Below are 20634 nucleotides of genomic sequence, written 5' to 3' on the forward strand. Positions count from 1 at the left end.
GTGATTTGGCAGTCAAATTATATGTGAGAGGAGGTAGGAAATGCCAAGTGGACTGTGTGGAAAGATACTAAGAATCTAGGAAAAGGGAACGTGCTGGGAAAAATATGCTGTGGCCTGGGATGAGACTGTGTTGGGAGAAGAAGTTGTAAAAGTTCTGGAAGAAATTATAATTAAAAAAGCAAAGAAAGGACACGATTGGTGTTTATCTTTCATTTTTACCTTACCTTCATGTTGCACTGAAGTGCGTTGTCTAATTTTTTATCCCCGAAATGGCTCTTTTAGAGACATATGGAAAGATCACTGCAAACTCTAAGATAGAAATGACATTTCACACATGAAAAATAATGAGACTCTCAAAATATAAACTCTCAAGGTTTGGTTGCAGTAAATATTCCTAAAAAAGTTTGCCAAATGGTGATGGGTGATAGTACAAGGAAGGCTGTTGAAGTTTATGAAGTATTGCACGTCTTGAAATATCTGTTATTTAAAAATTATTGCTGTTGCTTACTACTAAAAGCAGGTTAAGCTTCATGAAGAGTGCTGCATATTATGGTTCAGAAAGGAAGGTTGGGTTATGATGATCTATGTATTCTTTCCACAGATACGCTGCAAATATGAAGTAATTCATAGTCTGAAACTTAACGACTGAAAATCAGGATATGTGCCTTGTGTCTAAAGTTTTATTGCTCTAAAGCATTTTGAGACAATATCTGTTGCTTGATCTTTAAAAAGAGTTAAGAATTACAAGGGTTTTTTTCGTTGTTTTTTTTTTTTTTTTTTTTTTTTTTTTACAAGGGCATGAAGTGACAGGACAAGGGAGAATAGCTTCAAACTGAAAGAGTAGGTTTAAATTGGACATTAGAAAGAAATTCATTATTGTGAGGGGCATGAAGACCTGGCACAGGTTACCCAGAGAAGCTGTGGCTGCTCCAACCCTGGAAGTGTCCAAGGCCAGGTTGGATGGAGCTTTAAGCCACCTGGGATAGTGGAAGATGTCCCTGCCTATGGCAGGGAGTTGGAAATAGATGATCTTTAAGGTCCTTTCCAATCCAAATCATTCCGTGATTCTATGATTTCAATTTCCCTGTAAAATCTTCTATGCATTGTCTAGAGAATTAAAAAAAAAACCCAAGACTTTAAAGATTTTGTAAATAATTTTTGTTGTTGGGAAGTGCTAACTTTGTCTTCAGAGTTTTAATTACGTTTTTTAGTCGATAGACAAACATATAAAGCAAAACTTGATTTCATATTTAGATATTGAAGCAAATACAACAGTCCTATTTTCTGTGTTGAGTACAAGATTTGGATTTTGTAACAACCATTAGGTGATTGGCATAAGTGCCATAAAATTACAGCTTAGCATATGAAGAAAACCAAAATCCGTGTGTTTGTGATGACTTCCAACTTTAAAATACAATAAATGGCTGTATTTTTTCCCAGGCACTCACAGGGGATGGGCTGCAGTGCAGATGCGTTTGCTCCATGAGCTGGTCTACGCTTCCAGGAGGATGGGCAACCCCGCCCTGTGTGTCAGGCATCTCTCCTTCCTGCTCCAGACCATGCTGGATTTCCTTTCTGACCAAGGTAGGACTTCTTGAAGAAGCAGATATTTACACTTCCTTCTTGACCCACAGTCAAATAACGTGACTCTGTTTTGAAATACAATTAATTTGGGAAGTGATGGAGAGCATGGAAGTTGGGGAATTCTGTGTATGCCTGAGTGGGTTGTTGATGGTAGACAGTAAACAGCGAGTTGAGATTAGATGATCTTTAAGGTCCTTTCCAATCCAAACCACCTGTATTTCTAACTTTTAGAAGCTGAATGTGATGCACCCGAGTTAAACAGTGTTAAAGTTCCTTTACATTTCTGCAGTTTCTTTCTGGGTGTGGTTTTTTTTTTTTTTTGGTTTTTTTTTTTTTTTTTTTTTTGGTTTTTTTTTTTTTTTTTTGTTTTTTTTTTTTTTTTTTTTCCCCCAGCAATAAGTAGTAACAGGATTTATTTTGTCAAAGGTTGACAATGCAATGAACGTGTCTGTGGATGATTTTCAGCAATGGGAATGATGAGGACCCTTCTGTGGGGTGGGACCGTGTAACATCTACAGAATCCCCTGGAAAAGCCAAAAGTGACAACTGTTATTTTGTAGTATGTTTCTTAGGAAAAATATTCCATAGTGACTTGGTTATCACCCAGCTTAATGAGACCAATGATCTTAATGAGTGCTAAAAGTTTTAAAAATTGGTTTTGCTTCTCAGTAAGCTCGGTAAAAAATGCATTTTTTTCCCAGTTACTCCTTTATTTACAATAAGGAGGATGGAAATGAAAAAGTATAGGTTTTTTTTTTTCTTTTTCTTTTTTTTCTTTTCTACTTCAGTTATGGCCAAATGTCTCCTCTTAGTGACTCCTGCAGCAAAGAACTTTGTTGGCAGACTTTAGGTATTTGCCTGCTTTATTCCCTCTGTTTAGTGGCTCAAATCAGTGCTGGAGGAAGGAGAGGAACTGATAAACTGGTATAAATTTGCTTTCTGGCTGTAGATCTTGTTTGGTGTCAAAAGGTCCTTGGGTTTTCCAGGACTTACAGTGAAGCTTTGTTCATATATATATATATATGTGGAAAGTTGTGGTGAAGACAAGGTTTTAAACTCTTCCACTCTGCATTTCCACGTGTGACCTTGTTAACCCCTTACTCTAAAAAGGTTTGACCTCTAAAAGACAAGAAACTTGTGTGTTCTTTGCCTTCAGACATTGTATGTTGAGTAAAGCTTCCAGTTTCATAAGGCCTAGGATAACTGTGTTGTTCAGTGCCTTTGCAAAAAATCAAACTAAATACTCTCCCATGTGGTTGAAAAACAGTTGAGTATTTTTTTCCTTCTCTCCTGAATACATCCAAAATAGAACTTGCTGTTGAATTTGATGTCTTTCATTGATAAGACGTGGTGAGTTGTGTTCCAAAGGAGTGAAAGTGTGGATGACAATGCCAGAAATGTATTTCTGGCCTGTAATTTTTTTGGTAACTCTTCAGAGATTGATGTTGTGTGAACACAGAATCATTAAGGCTGCAAAAGGTCTCCAAGATCATCAAGTCCAACCTGACTTGTGCAAGGGTCCATTTAGCATAGAAAATTACCTTAAATTTATAGTTCTTCTAAAAATATTGGAATATTAGAAATAATAAACCAAGAAGCCTCTTTCAATCTTGAATTGTAATAAAGGACAAAAGCAAGACAATTGAAGGCAGAGGATCAGGTTACTGTTTTACTTACTGTGAACTGCTCCCTTATAAACTGGTAAAGAGTGTCTTTAGTGTTCTTCTCTGATTGTCACACAACTGAAATGTCCAGGTTTTGTTAATCAATTGAAGGTTTAATTAGAAAACAGAAATAATGCAGTGGTATTGGACTTCAAGAGTCCTCAGTTTTTACTCTTTTTCTATGCTGCAAAGAAAAAGTCACCAGTTTCTAAAGGTGGAGGAAAACTCACTCTGTTGAAAAGTCAGTTTTCACTTGCATGTGTTCTTTCCTAAATAAACTTCATATTTTTAAAGCTTGTTACTGATTATCTGCTGAATCCTATTCTTGTATTTAAAGTTTGGGTCGTTCACAGATCATTTTTAAAATTAGAATAAATAGAAGTGAAAACTCTGTAGCTGAGAGGAAGTTACCAGCTAAACATTTGGCTCTGGGACTTGACCTTCTAACCCTTTTTCTCTCAGTATTAGCTGCCTCTAGACACAGAAAAAACCCATTTGCTAGTTTTTTAATATAATTCTGTTCATTTACTAGTTGAGCTGAAGTTGGGATACTGGGACTTCAGAAAACAGAAAAAAAAAAAAAAAAAAAAAAAAAGAAAAGATTTATTCTCCAAGTAGAAATTCAGCTAATGAGATTTATTTGTTCCAGTGAAATCTAGATGTATTAATTAGAAACTCATGCTTCTATTAATAGAACACAAATGCATAGTCAAAACTGGTTTGTGTTTAAAAGAAAATTTAATGTTTCAATTGAATGATGCATTTTAAAATACAGCTTGTCTATGTTTACTTGAATTTACTTCAACCATGCAGCCTGGCAAATCTAAGTAAAGAGAATCATCAAGTAAATGGGAGATGTCAGTCACTATTTTAACAACATAGGAGGTAAAAGTTTGACTTAAAATGAAACTATTTAGTTACATAAATATGTAAAATGCAGTCTTCTGCAAAGCAAAATGAGGTACTAAATTCTGTGTAAAACCTCTAATCTCAAGCTATTATGTTTTAATGGTAACAAGCCCTTAAGAATCACTTTCTTTAAATAAGAATTAAAATGTGCAGTTGCAAAGTTGCTTGGAATTGAATCTATCTTTTCCATAATGCTTTTTGAAACACACAAATCTGCGTGTATAACTCAGTGAATTTGAATTGAGTAATGTCAGATATTTGGAAAAAAATACCATTATTTTACTGTGGCTCTTCAGTGATAATATTCATACTCCTTGAAAGAGCTGTGACTTGATATTGAATGCAAGTAATTCTGAGTTGGCTCATGCGTTGGGGCCTCTCCAAACACAGAACTATTTGGAAACAGTTACCAAGGAAATGTGGCCAGGCAGTCCTCTGGTGAATGAGTACAAATTTGGGAATGTTTCTCCATTGCCTCTTGGAAGATTGGAGGTTTGAAAGTGAAAGTTCTGAACTGCTTTCTTTTAGAAAATGAGGCACTCTGTTTGGTGATCATTCATAGATGCTGTAGTTGATACATTAGGGAAGGGAGCAGTAAACCTTGGGTACAGCAGGTGACCTTGGCCTGGATACTGAGGAGCAGCCACTGGATTTTGGGGGAGCAGAGATGAAGTTCACCAAGGATGTGCCGTTGCCGTGAGGTGGATGTGAGGCTGCCACTCACAAAACCCTCTCTAAGCAGGTGCCCAACCTGCGAAAAATCTGTGAGGTCTACAAAGTGTTGGAGTCTTTGCTGTCTTTGCTGTCCTGGCTGCTCCACCCTGCTGGTGCTGCTGCTGTGGCTCCTTGGCTGGGCAGCTCTGGGAGGGACCCTGGGGACAGCCTGTGGCACCCACAGAGATCTCCCCATGGCCAGAGCTGGAGCCATGGTGGGGGGAACCCCTTTCCTGTGCTCCTTGTCATCATCATTCTTGGCATTCTCTTTCTTTCCCATTTTCTCATTCTTTCCTCTTCTATGAAAAAATGAGGTTGAGTTATCACTTTGGATCCCAACATTTAACCTCATTTGTGTTTAATATTCTTTCTGGGTATGATCAGAACCTAATCCCTCCCTGCATCTGTGGATTGAGGCAAAGTTTGTCTCTCTTCAGCCTGAGCAGATCAGAACAGTCCCTCACCCCTGCAAGCTCATGTTCTATCAGACACTGAGCTGGTTTCCAGGATTTCAGGATTCCTGCTGTTTGCTTCTGGTGGCAAGGATCTTGGTGTGCTGAGGTGACCGTTTCTCACCCACATGCAGAGCATGGGATGAAACCAGGAGTATTCAATTCCCTTTTTTTTTTTTTTTTTTTTTTTTTTTTTGGCTAATTCCTTAAAGATGCTCAAAGTTCATCTATTTTGTTGTTTGTGAAATAACGTGCACTTTTCAGTGCTTCTCAGTGTAGCCCTGCCAAGATCTTCCTGTCCTGTGGTTATTGTTGCTGCACTTGTGTTCTTTCCAATCTTCTGGTGAGGTGACAGCCTTCACATCTGAGCTCTCAACTGCTTTGTCATGTACTTAATGAATTAAACTACTGACTCTGTGATGATTCTGCATTAAACATGCAGAAGTAATTTTTCATCTGTTGACCAGGGGTTTGGATGTCTTTATTCTTGAGCTCACAGTAGGTAATGGAGAAAACTTCCCAGAATATCCTGGTGTGCCTTTCCGTCCTTCCTCTGTGTGGTTGTTTCTTAAATCATTGGATGCTACTGAAAGATGTTTATTCTCAGCCTGTACTGAGATCATTGTAACTAATGAAGAATTTCTGCCAGAATTTTTGCTGAATTCTGTTTCAGTTCCCCTCATCCTTGCTAGCTGAGGGACTTCACACCATTAATCTGAGAGCACTTTCAGAAAGAACCTCTTCCTTTCAAGCCTGCTGTGCTCAGGTGATGGGTGAGATGTCGGCTGGCAGGGTGAGGTTGTGCCTTTTGCATAGAAGTGATGAGCTTGATCTAAGAAAGAAACGCCAAGCCTTGTTTTGGCTTCAGAAATGGTGGTTAAGCCTGGACCGAGCGTAATTTGATGATGTCAGACGTGGTGTCTTACAACTCTTAAAATATGTCTTTCGATCTTGCAGTTTGAAAGAGGAAATTATGCAGTATTTTAGACATTTTTATTTATAGAGCAGATTGCATATGCATTCCCTCGGTGTCATTTAAATTTCAAATTGCTATGTAGAAGTATGGAAAATAAGGAAGAATATTAAACTGGGCTCCTGAAAATTGACAGCTAGACCACAAGTGAATGCAGAAATTACTTTAACCCTTTGCAACCCTCCTGCCAAGCAGCAGTAAGGACCAGACTCATTTTCTGAGGATCTTTACTTAAAATTGTAACGTTGTCCTGAATTTCCATCCAAACCTGTGAAAATGAAGTGAAGCTGTACAGGCGTTTGGTGGGTTATACCTCCCCACAGAGACTGGGCTAAATGGATTTCACTGGAGCAGGGCATAAGAACAACCTGTGAGCCTATAAATAACTTTTGGGCATGGAATGATTTAAAATGGCTTTTTTTGTTTTTTTTTTGAGGTGCTACTGGAGCAGCTTGTGACTCTGTTCACCTCACGGCCTCCTGTTCTCTAGTTCAAATCTTGCTGTGACTTTCTGATTTCCCCATGTTTTCGGAGCTGTAGCCAGAGTTGTTGAGAGTTTCAGCTCATTTCGGTTTGAACTGGTCGTTCACCATTTCTCCCCTTTGTTTGCCATTTCTTCTGCCTATTCTCATAATGCTGCTCTTCTTTTTTTCACCTCTTTTTCATATTTAGGTTAGGAGAAACAAGATTGTAAATATTAAAAATAAAGACATAAGCCCAGAAAAGATTTTGAGGTGTAACTTGCTCAGCTCATGAAAAAAAAACTTCACACAGAAGCAGGAAGCCTGCCAGAACTGAAAGATAATTGAGGCATGTAAAGAGACACTCAGGGAAGATTGAGCTGCATCAGAAAAATTTGGATCAAGGTTTTTTCTGTTTAGGAAAGAAGATTCCAAGGCTGGCCATTCCTCTACAGAGAATAAATCTGTGAAATTATTTAGAAATGTAATTAGACGTGGTTTATGGTAGGGAGTGATCTGAACTGTAAAATGAACAGTAATAAATTTCAGGTATCAGATAAGGTTCAAAGGCACTAAAACCATTTTAATTTTAAACAGCTGAACTACTGTTGCAGTTAATTTCTTAAAGTGTTTTTATCCTCACTCTAAAATTACAAATGGCAAGTGCATAGCTGTATTTTTTTAAGAGTTCAAGAGGGATGGAGGTGACCCTGGCCACACCAGTGATTCTTTTTACAAGGTTCATCACTTCCCTTGCACATCTATGACTCTCTCAGTACTGACTAAGTGACCTTGGTTGTGGATGCTTCTCTTGAAGTGAGGTAAACCAAATTCCATCATTTGAGCCCCTCTGGAGTTCAATAAATTTGGCCTCAGTACTGGATGCATTATAAGAAGCTCTAGTAAATAATAGTAGGTGTGTGGAGAATTGTGATTTAATAGGAAGAGGTTGTAACATCTTTGAAGCATGATTTATTTTTAAGAGATGATGGAGCGTTTAAATGAGTGTGATTTAGTTGATGCAGTATTCCTGAATTTAAAAAAAAAACCTGAAAACCACATCTATTGGTACATTGGTTCATTAATGATTAGAAGAGATAGAAACAAAAAGTGAATGAATTTAGGGTGGTAAGGAAAGAGATTCCCAGTTGTGCTCAGCAATAACCAAATCATCCCTTTATCATCAACACTGTTTTCAGCACAAATCCCAAAACATAGCCCCAGCCCAGCTACTGTGAAGAAAATTAACTCTACCCCAGCCCAAAGCAGCACTTGTCAAAACAGATGTAAGCTGTTAGGAAACTGGCAAAAGTGACAGTACCACAATTTGTTGCCAAGCCAAGGTTATTTAGAAGAATTTCTGGAGTAGACTTGGTTGTGATAATGTTACTTGAGAGTGGAGAATAAGAGATCCTGTGTTGGAATCCTGCTCTTGGAGACTCTTCTGATGCTGTCACAGGTAATCCCCCAAAGGTGTGTAATGAAGGCACCAACTGCTTTGCTCTGTAGCTTCTCTTTGTGCTGCAATGCTTAAAATACTTTAAATTGCATTTAAATTAGTGCAGCATTTCTCCTAGATCATCTGTAGTGTGTAAATTCGTTTTTAGAAAGGTAAATGTTACTGATTGCAGGGGCTCAAAAGAATGATGCTTTAATCAGACTGAGCAGAGAATTTATTGCAAATTAAAACTTGATGTAAACTTCAGAGTTGGAGTGAGGTTTATTCAGTTGATATTGATGAACTGATTTTAATGCACTGTGTTGTATTTTAACTGTCAAAGTACCTGCAAGCTGATATTGGCCAACCAATAAACCTTTCAAAAGGGAGCTACTTTGGTTGGTCTTGTAATATTCAAATTAACTGATTTCAGGATGAAGATGGAAATTTACAGTATAATTACCAGGGAATATTTATAGCAGCCTAGGTAGTTCTTAGCCATTACTTTGAAATATTTCAGTGGTTCAGCTTAGTGCCATATCTTGCCTGTGTACTTATATATAAATAAGTGTATCTGTGTGTGTATATATGTATAAAAATGTAATTAAACAGACTTGTCACCTTGTGTGTTTGATGTATAGCAGTGGCACAATGTGGTTTAAGAATGTATATATTAAAAAGCCTAAATGGAAATGCTTTGAAATAAAAGACTTGGGAGATTGTATATGAAGTAGGAGGAGACTCCTTAGAAGCCACTTAAGTCTTATTCATCATGGTACTGTGACTTCTGCTGCTTTTCATCCACTTCAGTGTTTTCATCAGTACTGTGCTAACAAACTTTAGCACTGTTGTGTTCCTGCTACACTTCTTTCTGCTTTTTTTTAACCTTCCCCTTTAGAATATCTCCCTGGAATTTGTGTTTTGTAGGGACAAGCCAACTTATTAAATAAATTTGCTCAAACTGCTTTATTCAGAGGGTGTGATTTATTTTTCTGAATCACATGTCTTTTGGGCTTTATTTATTCCACTTCAAAAAAAAAAATCAAATTAAATGGAGCAAACTAGCAACAGGAATAAAAGATTTAAATTCATTTGTAAAGCACTAAATATGAAACACAACGATTTTTAAAGTCATATGTTATATAACAAAAATAAAGTACTGTGAATCAAATATTTAGCATTACAGACCAGCCTGAAAGTCTCACCCATGATTTACCTTCGCTTAGGCTTGTGTGTCAGTGAGGTAGATGAAATCTCCAGCCAATGCCACAGCCAGATTCTTAGGCTGTAGTCAGTAGATCAATTGTTACAGCAAAATAGTGCTTTTTTTATGACAAAATTTTTCTATTAATATTTTAAGGTCACTCTTGAACAAAATGAAGTCTTTGAGCTTTAGCCCAAAATTGCCATCTTCATGTAGGTACCTCTGATCTTGAGGAAGTGTCATTTCCCTCAGTTAATTGAGGGAAAAGATACAGGTGTGCAAATGGAGGCACATTGCAAGGTTTTTATTCCAGGAAAAAAAAAATTCCTTTGGGGGAGATCTACTTTAATTGACAAGATGAAGACATGAAGAATTTGTGCTGTATTATTAAGTGCTGATTTTTTTGTACCAAAGGAAGCTATTTTAGGAAGTGCTATATTACTGAAATTCAAATATATTTTATATGACATTTAACAGACTCAATACTGCCTCAACCTAAATTCAAATTAAAGCACTGGTGTCAAGGCTGCTGTTGAAATTGACATTTTATTTGGAAAAAGAAGTATCCATGTTTAAAAATGGCTCATCCATGTACCTTAGTGAACTCCCCATATGATGTCCATGGAGTGTGATTGGATGTGCGAAGAAAAGATGAGCGAGGTAGGAGTGATACTGAAGAGATGTTTTTACAGGGGGATGGGAGAACTCAACTGTACCTTAGGAGAGAGAGCTGACATGTTTTCATTTTAAGTTTTCAGACAGTTTCCCAGTTTTTTCAACAATCAAACCATGCTTTTCTCAGTGAGGTTAGATCACTAGTGGAGGCATTGAAATTTTGAATCTTGATAAACCTTTCTGGCCAAATTCCTGTGACGTTGCATAACAGTATATTGGGGAAAATGTTGTGCAGAAATCAGTATGTTGTCCTTTCCATCCTCTGTCTCTGTTTCTTCCACACCATATCCAGAATCAGATGTGCTTAACAGCTGAGCCATTGTATCTGTGAATATTTACAAAACCTTCCTTGCCCAGAGGCAGCTTTACAGCAATCCTGAATTTCATTTATCGTTGTAGAAGTTATCTATGCCTAATTTACTCCACTTTTTTGTAAAGGTAGGACTCCCAGTATTCCTTAATATGTAAAAACTAGTATTGATTTCAGTGGTTTATATACTGGTTTTGTGTGTACAAAATATATTTTTTTAGTATTGAAAGCATGCAGAAGTTCTGAGATACAGTAGAGAGCTAGACACTGAAATTTTAATGGTGTCTTTATGAACTCTGTCTTCAGCTGTGTCAGTTTTTCAAATGAGGTTTTAACTAGAAATATTTTTGTGCAAACTGGCTGGGACTTCATGTGTACACATTTTATACCATTATTAAAAACCTTCTAATGGAAGACTGCAATGTATTTAATCAGTCTCTTCCCATTCTTTGTCTTTGTGGCAGTCTTTCAGAAGTGGAAAACATTTTGCTTCTCAAAGACAGCTTATTTTATTTGTCTCTAAAATACTATTTTATTCCCCCTTCCTGAAAACTTAGTAGTAAATGGAGAACTTATTTTTCAAAGATGAGCTATTACAGAGCAAATAACTGAATCCTTTGTGTGGATGGAGTCAGTCTCTGATACAGTTCACGATGCTCTGTTCATGAAAGCAGTTTAACTGTCTGGTAGCATAGAGTAATTATTTTCTTCTAGTTTCTGCTCTTTTTAATGTCAAACAGTGAATTTTATTAGTCTCTGCTATGTTTATTTAGAGATTTATATTGCTTGATTTCTTAAAGAAATGGGATTCATACTCTCTGCTGACTTGCCAGTGCCTTTCTCTGTAAGAACAGCTTTGGAGTCTGTGGGGAACACACACATTTATTGCAGTAGACAGTAGTGGGATGAGCACCCAGGGTTCCTGTGCTGCTTTCAAAGCAGCTTGTTCAAGTTTGAGATTTCTGAGCAGTTTGGAGTTGTGTTTACTTGCTCCATGTATTTTTCAGAAAAATATTTGCTGTTTGTTACTAAAACTGCACAAAGTGCCATCACCCAATCCCTGCCAGAGTCAATGGGGTGGAAAAGCAGGGGGTGCTGCCTGCAGGTGGAGGAGCTGCTCTGTTCTGCTGAGTTCCCAGCCCTGACCATGCAGGAGGGGAAGGATCCTGCAGGTCTTGCCTTGCTCACACCTCTGGCCTGGCTGTGCCTGGGGAAGGGAAATGCCCTGAATGCACAAACGTGGTGCTCCCTGTCCAAACCAGAGCTCAGGCACTGCCTGGAAGGCTGAGGAGCTTTGCACATCCCCTTTAATCTGTGATTAACTGTAGAGTAAAAGGTGTGTAGCAGTTGCTGTCTGTGAATAATCTTCTTTTTTTTTGCAGCTTTTGTGAGGGTGTTAACATATTTTGTGGCCTTTTTGAGATTCTTTAGTTTAAAGAGTACACAGCATCTTCATGGCAAAGTGAGACTGAAGATTCCCCTGGAAGCAAACGTGGGCTTTCTCTTCCCTAGGGCTCACCGAGCAATTCTCATTTTGTGTGTGTGCGAAGGAAATATCACAGGATCACAGAATAGTCTGAGTTGGAAGCAACCTTAAAGTTACCACCTCTGCCGTGGGCAGAGACACCTTCCATTATCCCACATTGCTCCAAGTCCCATCCAGCCTGGCCTTGAACACTTCCAGGGATGGGGCTGCCACAGCTTCTTTGGGAAACTAGTGCCAGAGCTTCATCAGCCTCAGAAAATAGGTTTTTTTCTAATACGTAATGTAAAATTGCCCTCTGTCAGTCTGAATCCATTCCCCCTTGTCCTGTCACTACTTGGTCTTGTAAGAAGTGTCTCTCCATCTTTCTTGTATGCTCCCTTCAGGCACTGGAAGGCCATATCTATGTTTATGGGTGCGAAAACTGATTTTTCTCTTTTTTCTCTTTCTTTTCTTTTCTTTTCTTTTCTTTTCTTTTCTTTTCTTTTCTTTTCTTTTCTTTTCTCATCAGACTAACTTTTCTGTCTTGTTATTTATTATTATTATTAACTCATTAAGAGGATGTTTGAGTCTGTCCTGAGAGAGCTGGGTCAGGACTGCTGCAGGAGCTCTCCTCAGACTTCTCCATTTTTTTGTGACCATTATTTGATGTTTTCAAGAGGGAAGGAAAAAGCTCAACCCGCACAAAGCACCCTGGGCAATGAGGGTTTTTGTTAAAATGTTAATTCTGAGACAATTACTGAGGTAAAATGGGAATCAGAAGGTGTTGAGCTATTTGTTTTCAATACTTTAGTGAGCTCCATAAGGAAATGGAGTTGTTCAGTGTGATTGGTGGGTCAGACAGGAAATGTTCCATTTCTTTATTCCACCTGGCTTAGGTTGTTCTGCAGGGGACACTGTGCCTTGATCAACACTACATCAACCAATTGTTGCCAAAGAACAAATGTTGTGTTTTTATTCTTTGCCTTAGTGTTCAAAGGGTAGTGACTGAACCCAAGTACAGCTATTTTAAACTTCTTTAAATATTAAAAAGCACAGTTACAGCAATTGTGTTCTTCTCATTTTCTGTGTTATCTGCCAAGACATGAACTGCTGTTTATGTTAGGCTGTTAAATCACAGTTACTGAAGTGCTTAAAAATGTTAGTCCATAACTGACCTTCTGTCCTGTCCTGGTCTGATTTTTCAATGGCTCCATTATTGTGAAATACTGCTCCACATGGCTGTGAAACAAGCAGAAAGTCTGGCCTTTCCCAATTTAGTAGCTTTCAATCACTGATGGTTTCTGACTGTGTATCTGAAGCTCTCAGATTTTTGTGTTCTTGTATTAGAAGAAGGCTTGAAATTGCTTGGACACAAAACCAATGCTCGTTACATTAGTTAAGCAATGAAATTCTAAGAGTATGGGTGGACTTGCAAAGTTTTTGGTTGTCAGAAGCAGTCAGAACCAATTTGGTATGAAATGGGTAAATGACTATGGGGTTATACTGAACAAACTGAGCAGAATGTGCTTGTGTGCCAATGCTGACAGTGGCTTTACTCAGTTTTATTTGGTTACAGCCATTCTGGTCTTTCAGTGAGTCTAGAGAGAAACTGAGGTGGAAAAAAACCCTGTGAACACAGTTAATCCAGATGAGAAAATAAGCTGTCACTCCTCACTCAATAAATGAGTCTCTAATACCTCTACAAGGGTATCCAGTAGTGCTCCCAGCTGCAGGACAGGCTTTTAAAGCTGTTGAGGTGAATTCACAGGTCACAGGATCAAGTGGTGATTGCCTTCCTGCCGACCTGTACAAGCATGAAGGCACCAGGTGGGCAAAGACCTTCAAGAGCAGCTGGTTTTTGTCTCTTCTTTTCAAAAAGAAAAGTGCTGGTGATAACAGTCACAGAAATCTCCTGACTGTGGGTCAGGAAGGAGGTTGAGGAGTTCAGTGGCTCCTCCCAGGAGGTTCTGTCAGAACACAATGTCAGGTAGACAGAAGCTATGAGAATTCAGAGCTGCAATTGCTGTAGCAGATTTTTGGCAGCCATCAGGCCACAGAGGTCAGGGAGCTGAGGTGCTCCTCGAGGGAGAAGGTTCCTGTGTTTGTTTTCAGAAGTGGCTCTTGGGCAGGATCAGGCAGCTCTTTTGCATTGTGAACACTCCCCATCATGTCCAGCTGATGTGGATTCATTCCTTCAGCATCTTGCCTGAGATGTGGTGCTGAGAAAAAAGGAACTGAGCTGCTGGCCTGGCAGCTGTTTTTCACACCACATCAACATAGAAAAATGGTTTGGTTTGGCTTTTTTCTCACGGAAAGGATGGGGAGCTGCTACCGGCAAATAACCATGTAACTCAAAAATCTGTAAACAAATTCTTCTTGCAAATGGCAGCCTGCTTGCTTTGAGAATGGTGACTGACAGTGTTTCACACTAGGGAATGAAGGCCACTGCTCTGGAATGACAGATCTTTGGTTTCAAGCACAATTGAGCACTTGCTGTAGTATAATCTTCATCATTCCTGGTAGCTGTGAAGATTTCTATCTCAGTGGATTCTGCTTGCACTTTGTGCCCTTGCTCATAATATGGCAAATAACCTGAAATTTTGGTGGTAATACTGAGCCTTGAACCACTACAACTCCTGGCTGTGCTGTGCTGTTCTGAGTGTATAGGGATGTCTAATTGATGTGGTTTTGGGAACATTTCCTGCAGACAATTAAAATGTGGGGAATGGCTCAGGAGGCTGTTCAGTGAAGCATAGACACGAGCAAGGCAATTGTCACTTGTGCGGCATTAATTCCATAGTGAAGGGGATTACATTCAGTGTTTATTTGCTTTGAAGGGGTCTGTACTTGTGGCTGTAGAATTCCCAAACCAAGCTGGATTGATGTGGGCAGCACAAGCATTGCTGGATGTTTGCTCTTTTCAAGGCCCAGGATGGAGTTTTGGCCAGGTTTTGGTATTTTTGGCACGGTTTACAGGATGTGTTTCTTCTACATTTTTCTCACTCCTCTCTCTCACAGCTGCTATGGAGCATTTTTTACCCTTTCTTAAATGTGTTCTCACAGAGGTGCCACCAGCATGACTGACTTTGGGCAGCAGCAGCTTTATTTTGGGGTTCTCTGGAATGAGCTCTGTCATGGAGATATCGTGGTGCCTTCTCCCAGAGGCCACTCCTTGCTGCTAAAACCTTGCTGCATAACCCACCTGTGCACCTGTCTAAGCAGTTTTTTTTTTGGTAGTACTACTACTGATGACTACTTGTTATCACCCTCCCCTTTCCTATTTTGTTTTATCCTTGAGTATTTTGATATTTTAACTATTTTCTAGGTACAGTTTCAGTATTGAATAATTATTTTTATTGGTAGCATGTACATGGTCTAGTGGAAGGTGTCTTTGCCCGTGGCAGGGGGGTTGGACTTTAAGGTTCCTTCCAACCCTCTATGAATATTCACTTTTAAACAATATAGGTCTTTTCAGCTGCCTCATTCTCCCCTCTAAACAAACACTCCCAGGCTTTTCTCTGTTTGCAGATTTCCATTTCATCAGAGAAACACGGAATCATGGAATCATAGAAAGGTTTGGGTTGGAAGGCACCATAAAGATCAAATGCAATTTTGTGTTGAAGCTTTATATTTCCAAATAGGCTTTTTTTTTTTCCCTGGAGACAGAATTTTATACAGTGTTGAAAATAATTACAGGATAAAACTAATATGCAAACATTGTACATTCTTGAAGATAACCCAAATAATATATATTTATTTGAAAAAATATGTTCTTGTATTTTTAGGCAAAACCAAAGATCTTTCTTACCACTTGTTATGATTTAGTACCATAACACAGTGCAATTATTTTGAGGATTAGATAGTTTTCACACAAGCTAACATCAAAAGTAATTTGTTTCTCTTCGTTGCCTTTGATATTATTTAATCTAATATTTTTGAGAGCAGTCCTTGTTCCCATAAAATGCTATTATTAATAACCTTAATATGTGTGAGGCCGATTGTTTTGTTTGGATATATAGATTTAATAGATGGGATTGTAAAAAATTGTATTTTGACAATAAAAAAACTTAACAAAGAGTAGGTATAGACTGGCACTTGAAAAATTCTGAGAAATCTACAAAACTCTTTTGCTTAAGGTCACTTAATTATATTTGATCCATCTGTCGAGGTTGAACATAACTCCTAGTGCTGAATGCAGAAATTAGTTGGCATGCCATTTGAGTTATTTTGTACAAAAAAAGGGCTATAGTCTCAATTGTATGTGGGTTTGAAATTGTTTTTCTGATTTTATTTTCTAGAAAAGAAAGATGTCACACAGAGCTTGGAAAGCTACACAGCAAAATGCCCTGGGACAATGGAAGTCATCACTCTTCCAGATGGTTTGAAGCTACCTCCTGTTCCCTTCACCAAATTGCCTATTGTGAAGTAAGCCCAAAACACAATTTTTAACTTTTTCACAGTACCTGTCAAATTTTAAAGGATACTGAAAGGATGCAGTCATCTCACTTTAGGCATGTGGATCACAGGAACATGGAAAAATGTCAAAATGTCAAATTGTTTGGAGAAGCTCTTAAGCAAAAATACAGCCTTTGACCAGAAAATACTTTGTGGCCTTTAATTTCAGAAAGAGGGAAGTTTTGTTTTTTTGAAGAACTGTCCTTCAACAGTTTCTTATTCAATTCAAGGAAGATATTTTGCTGCAGCTGAGATTTTAGTTGCATATTTGCTCATTTCAGTACTGAAGGTCCATGAGTTGGATGCAGTCTACATCCAGAGGGCTTGGAACTCAGCTGGAAATGGTGCTCCCTCTTTCCAGATACTGCATTTTCTAGCTGGGATCTTCACTGGCCTGTTCTAAATCTCAGTTCCATTCAGGCACACATCATGCAGTCAGGCCAACAAATAATAAATAACTTGTTCAGGTTTAAGCCTGGCATGAAACATGAGAGAGAGTCAGACAGAGAGAAAGCAGCCACTGGGTATCAGCAATAGAAGACTGAAGGAAAATATTTTCTTTTTGAAGGAAAAATTCCTATTCAGAAAAAGTATGCTGAATAGTGAAGAAAAATGGGGCAAATGCTGATTGAATCCTTCTTCATGGGAGTCATACATTTAGTCACAGCATCATAGAACCATGGGATAGTTACAACTGGAGAAGACCTTTAAGGTGATCAAGTCCAACCACCAACCCAGCACCACCACCATGTTCACCATCAAGCCATGTCCTCAGATGCCACATCCACACGTTTTCTGAACACTTTCAGGGATGGTGACTCCACCACATCCCTGGGCAGCCCTTTCCAATACTTGACAACCCTTTCCTTGAAGAAAATTCTTCTAGTATTGAATTTAAACCTCCCCTGGAGCAATTTGGGGCTATTTCCTCTTACCCGGTTGCTTGTTACCTGGGAGAGGGGACTGGAAGAAGAGGCCAGTCAGAACTCTGGCAAGAGATTCCCAACACTTCAGTGGGAAAGACTTTGTGTCACTGAAAATGTTTTATATGCTGAGAGAAGGGGACAAACATACCCACTTAGATTATCAACTTGTCTTGACCTGGCTGTGCTTGGAATGTTGGGAATATCTCCTTCTCTTTTCCCACAGGCAAGGAACCCAGCACCAACTTTATTTAACATTTAAGAATTGCTGCTCCTCTCCTCCTCCTTCTTGTCTTTTAAAATTTCTATAAAAGCCATAGTAATAAAAACTTGTACTCCCAATAAAATATTAGTTGAATTTAAATATAAAGCCTCTGGTTACATCTGCCCAGCAGATCTGGTGTTCCAGAGCCTCCCTGCCCATTTGGAACCAGCTGTGCTGCTGGACTGCAGAGCTCTCTGAGCTAAATTGTGCTAATTTTTGTGACATCAATTATAAATGTGTGGAAATGTAATTTTGATCAATGTTGAATAACCTCAGCTTACAATTCAATCCATGTTAGAACCCTCTAGAAACACACATTTACTGATGGGGATGATTTCTATTTACTGTTGGCATTTCATGGTCTATGAGTTTTAATCCATTTAATGTGGGGTGCTTATTTTGCGTGCAGATTTCTTAATCAAAATACTGTCAGACATGAAAATGCCACAGTGAAATAGGAACACAGTGGCAATGTTACCTTTTCTCCCCAGTGTTTTGAAAGCAATAGAAGAGATTTGGCAAGGCAAAGTCTTCATATTCCATTACTCATGTTCATTGTTAAATCATCATCTGGTATTTTCTCAGATGAAAATTTCACTGTTCCCATTTTTATAATTTACCTGTGTTAAAGGTAATTGTCTTACTAATATACTTAAAAGCAGAAAAATTTATTTCTTTTCACCATTGCTGCTTTTAATTGTTCTTACAAACTTTCCTTACTACTTCAAATTTACTCAGTGCCATTTTTTCTCTTCCTTCTGTTTACTTAGTATAGTGGGATTTCTTAAAAACAACCAAAAAAAAAAATCCTTTCCCATCTAAGCAAGGTTGTTTTTAATTTACATTTTCCAAGTAGTTGCTAGTGAAATTAGTTAGTATTTCTTAATTGTCACTCATTTGCATTCAGTGGTGTGAGGCCAAGGGACATGACTGAAGCTTTTCACACAAAGGAATTAAAAAATCTGCCCTCTTCTATGTCTGACCTGTGAGGGTGCTGCTCTCTGATATGTGGCTGAAGAGCATTCCTTCCACTGTCATGCATTCAGATAAAGCAGATTATCCACCAGTATTTATATAATAACCATGAAGGAGCCAAAGCACTTTCCTCTGTATATAAAATAAAATTCCTTTTTTATTACCTCTTTATCAAATTCAGTATTTCCTTTCTCAAATAAGTATAATTCACATTTGTGCTTTAAGTTGCATTTGAATTTGTAAAAAATTCTATCAGAAGAGGTTTTAAAATATGAGATATCAGGGTCTATTGCAGTTTCCTTCTTATTTCTCAGGCTCGTTGTCTATGATTTTGCATATGATTTTGATGCTGGCACTGAGTATCACCAACATGTAATTTATGGATGTGATTTATTTCTTGTTCCAACCCACTTTTGGTGTTATTTAGTAATTTCTTATCAGGTGTTTTGTTTCACAGAGAGAACTTGTCTGTGTAGTGTTACTCTTACAGCTTCATTATTTTCCAGCACAAACACATTATCTTGGCTTCTTGTGTGTGTCTACTTTCTATTAGTGTGATACTAATAACAGATAGATCTGTTCTTTATTGTGCTCAGTTCCTGAATTGAAATAATTAGGTGTCTACAGGTTTAGAGAATGCTGCTGATTTTACTGAATATCCACCAATTTATTGCTTGTTCTTCTGCCCAAAATTTAGTCTTTACTTTCCCCTCAGCACTGGAGGAGCAGTGATTTCCCTGCATGGCATTTTAAGGAATTGGGTCTAGCAGGGATGTAATCTAATAAATCATTTGTTTTCTGTATATTTGTAATTGATTTCTGGTTGTTTAACAAACCCACTCAAATCTCTGGGACATTCCCTTCCTTCCAGCAGCAATTCTGCATTTTCACTGTATTAAAATCAGCTTTATTCACTGTGGAGAAGTTTCTTTATTTATGTTGTCCAGTGAAATCTTGTCTGGATTCTAGTTTGGATTTAAGTTACACATTTGGCTGCTTTCTGCACTGGAGTTGTGGTTCAGTCTGCACTCAAAAATTAATAGCTGATTTCAAATCACTGTTCTGGCTAGTTTTGGGTTTGTTGTTTCATTCTAAAGAGGACTTTTTCCTTTGTTATTTATTTTCTGAGAGCTTTCTGAAACTGCAGTTTCCTTGGGTTGGTGTTACTTCCTTTTGTATTGTCAATGTTTGCTTCAGGTTTGCCATTTTGGGTATTTTATTCTCAGCCTGACATTTCATATTTATCAGCTCTTTTTTAACACATTCACCTGTTACAAAACAGAATAAATGAAATAATCAGAAATTATTTTAAATTATTTTTATTCAACAGATCTGTGAAGCTCTTGAACCTTCCAACCAGTCTCAGACCTCACAAAATGAAGAGTTTACTTGGTCAGAATGTGTCAACCAAAAGCCCCTTCATATATTCTCCAATTATTGCCCATAGTCGTGGGGAAGAACGAAATAAGAAAATAGGTAAGAATAATTTACAGTGTTTTCTCTTACTTTGTTCCATCAGAGAATCTTCTGTGGTCAAGGAAAGCAGACCTGAACATTGCTGTCTTTTATTTGAGATAACCAGTTTTTTAACCTCAAGTCCTGAAGGAGCAAATCTTTTTTCTCTGGGGCACAGTTTCATATTCAAAAAAGGAATTAATTCCCATAGATGGTAACATTGATTTTTCAGAACAGATAAACTAGTTTTATTTCCTTCTCAAACAAAAGAGAATTTAGGGAAGACTTAGTTCTGATATGCCCTGCTTGGCAGCCACCACAGCTTCAGTGCCCTGAGGAAAATGCACTGTTGTGGTTTTTCCTTCCTCTAGTCTGATTTAACACAAACTCGGAGTGATAAACTGTCTGATTAGTCCTTTTTATTTAAGGGCAGTTCAGCCAAGAAAAGGTTTTTAAACCCCGTTAGGAATATTAGTAATTTTCTTTACAAAAAAGATTATAAAGCCTTTCAGTACAGTAATTCTGCCACTGGAAAAAAGATTAGAGGTTTGTTTAAATCCTGGATTAAATTACAAATATTGGTTGTTCTGTTTGTGGCTTTTGTGTGTATCATATGCCTGATAATTTTTACCAGAGGCATCAATGTCAGCACAAAAAAGACTTGTGTGACTGTGGAACAGAATTGAATGTAAAAACTTCAGCAATTTGCAGG

The 20634-nt window shown here is 38.0% G+C and overlaps 1 protein-coding gene and 1 long non-coding RNA gene across 4 annotated transcripts in view; one reads left to right on the forward strand and one right to left on the reverse strand.

The window, feature by feature from the left end:
* The window catches only part of LOC310908495, a 199142-nt gene that overhangs the window by 45423 nt on the left and 133085 nt on the right, over positions 1–20634 (reverse strand). The gene's annotated exons all lie outside the window — the stretch shown is intronic.
* Positions 1–20634, forward strand: part of TRAPPC9 (trafficking protein particle complex subunit 9) — a 457546-nt gene that overhangs the window by 28038 nt on the left and 408874 nt on the right. For all 3 annotated transcript variants that reach the window (XM_083859528.1, XM_083859527.1, XM_083859529.1), the window contains 3 exons: positions 1441–1584; positions 16148–16274; positions 19798–19943. In XM_083859528.1, the coding sequence (XP_083715654.1) occupies positions 1441–1584; positions 16148–16274; positions 19798–19943 (417 nt within the window). The remainder of the gene's footprint in view (positions 1–1440; positions 1585–16147; positions 16275–19797; positions 19944–20634) is intronic.

This window comes from Zosterops lateralis (assembly GCF_965231275.1).
Source record: "Zosterops lateralis genome assembly, chromosome: 1".
NCBI classification, from domain to species: domain Eukaryota; kingdom Metazoa; phylum Chordata; class Aves; order Passeriformes; family Zosteropidae; genus Zosterops; species Zosterops lateralis.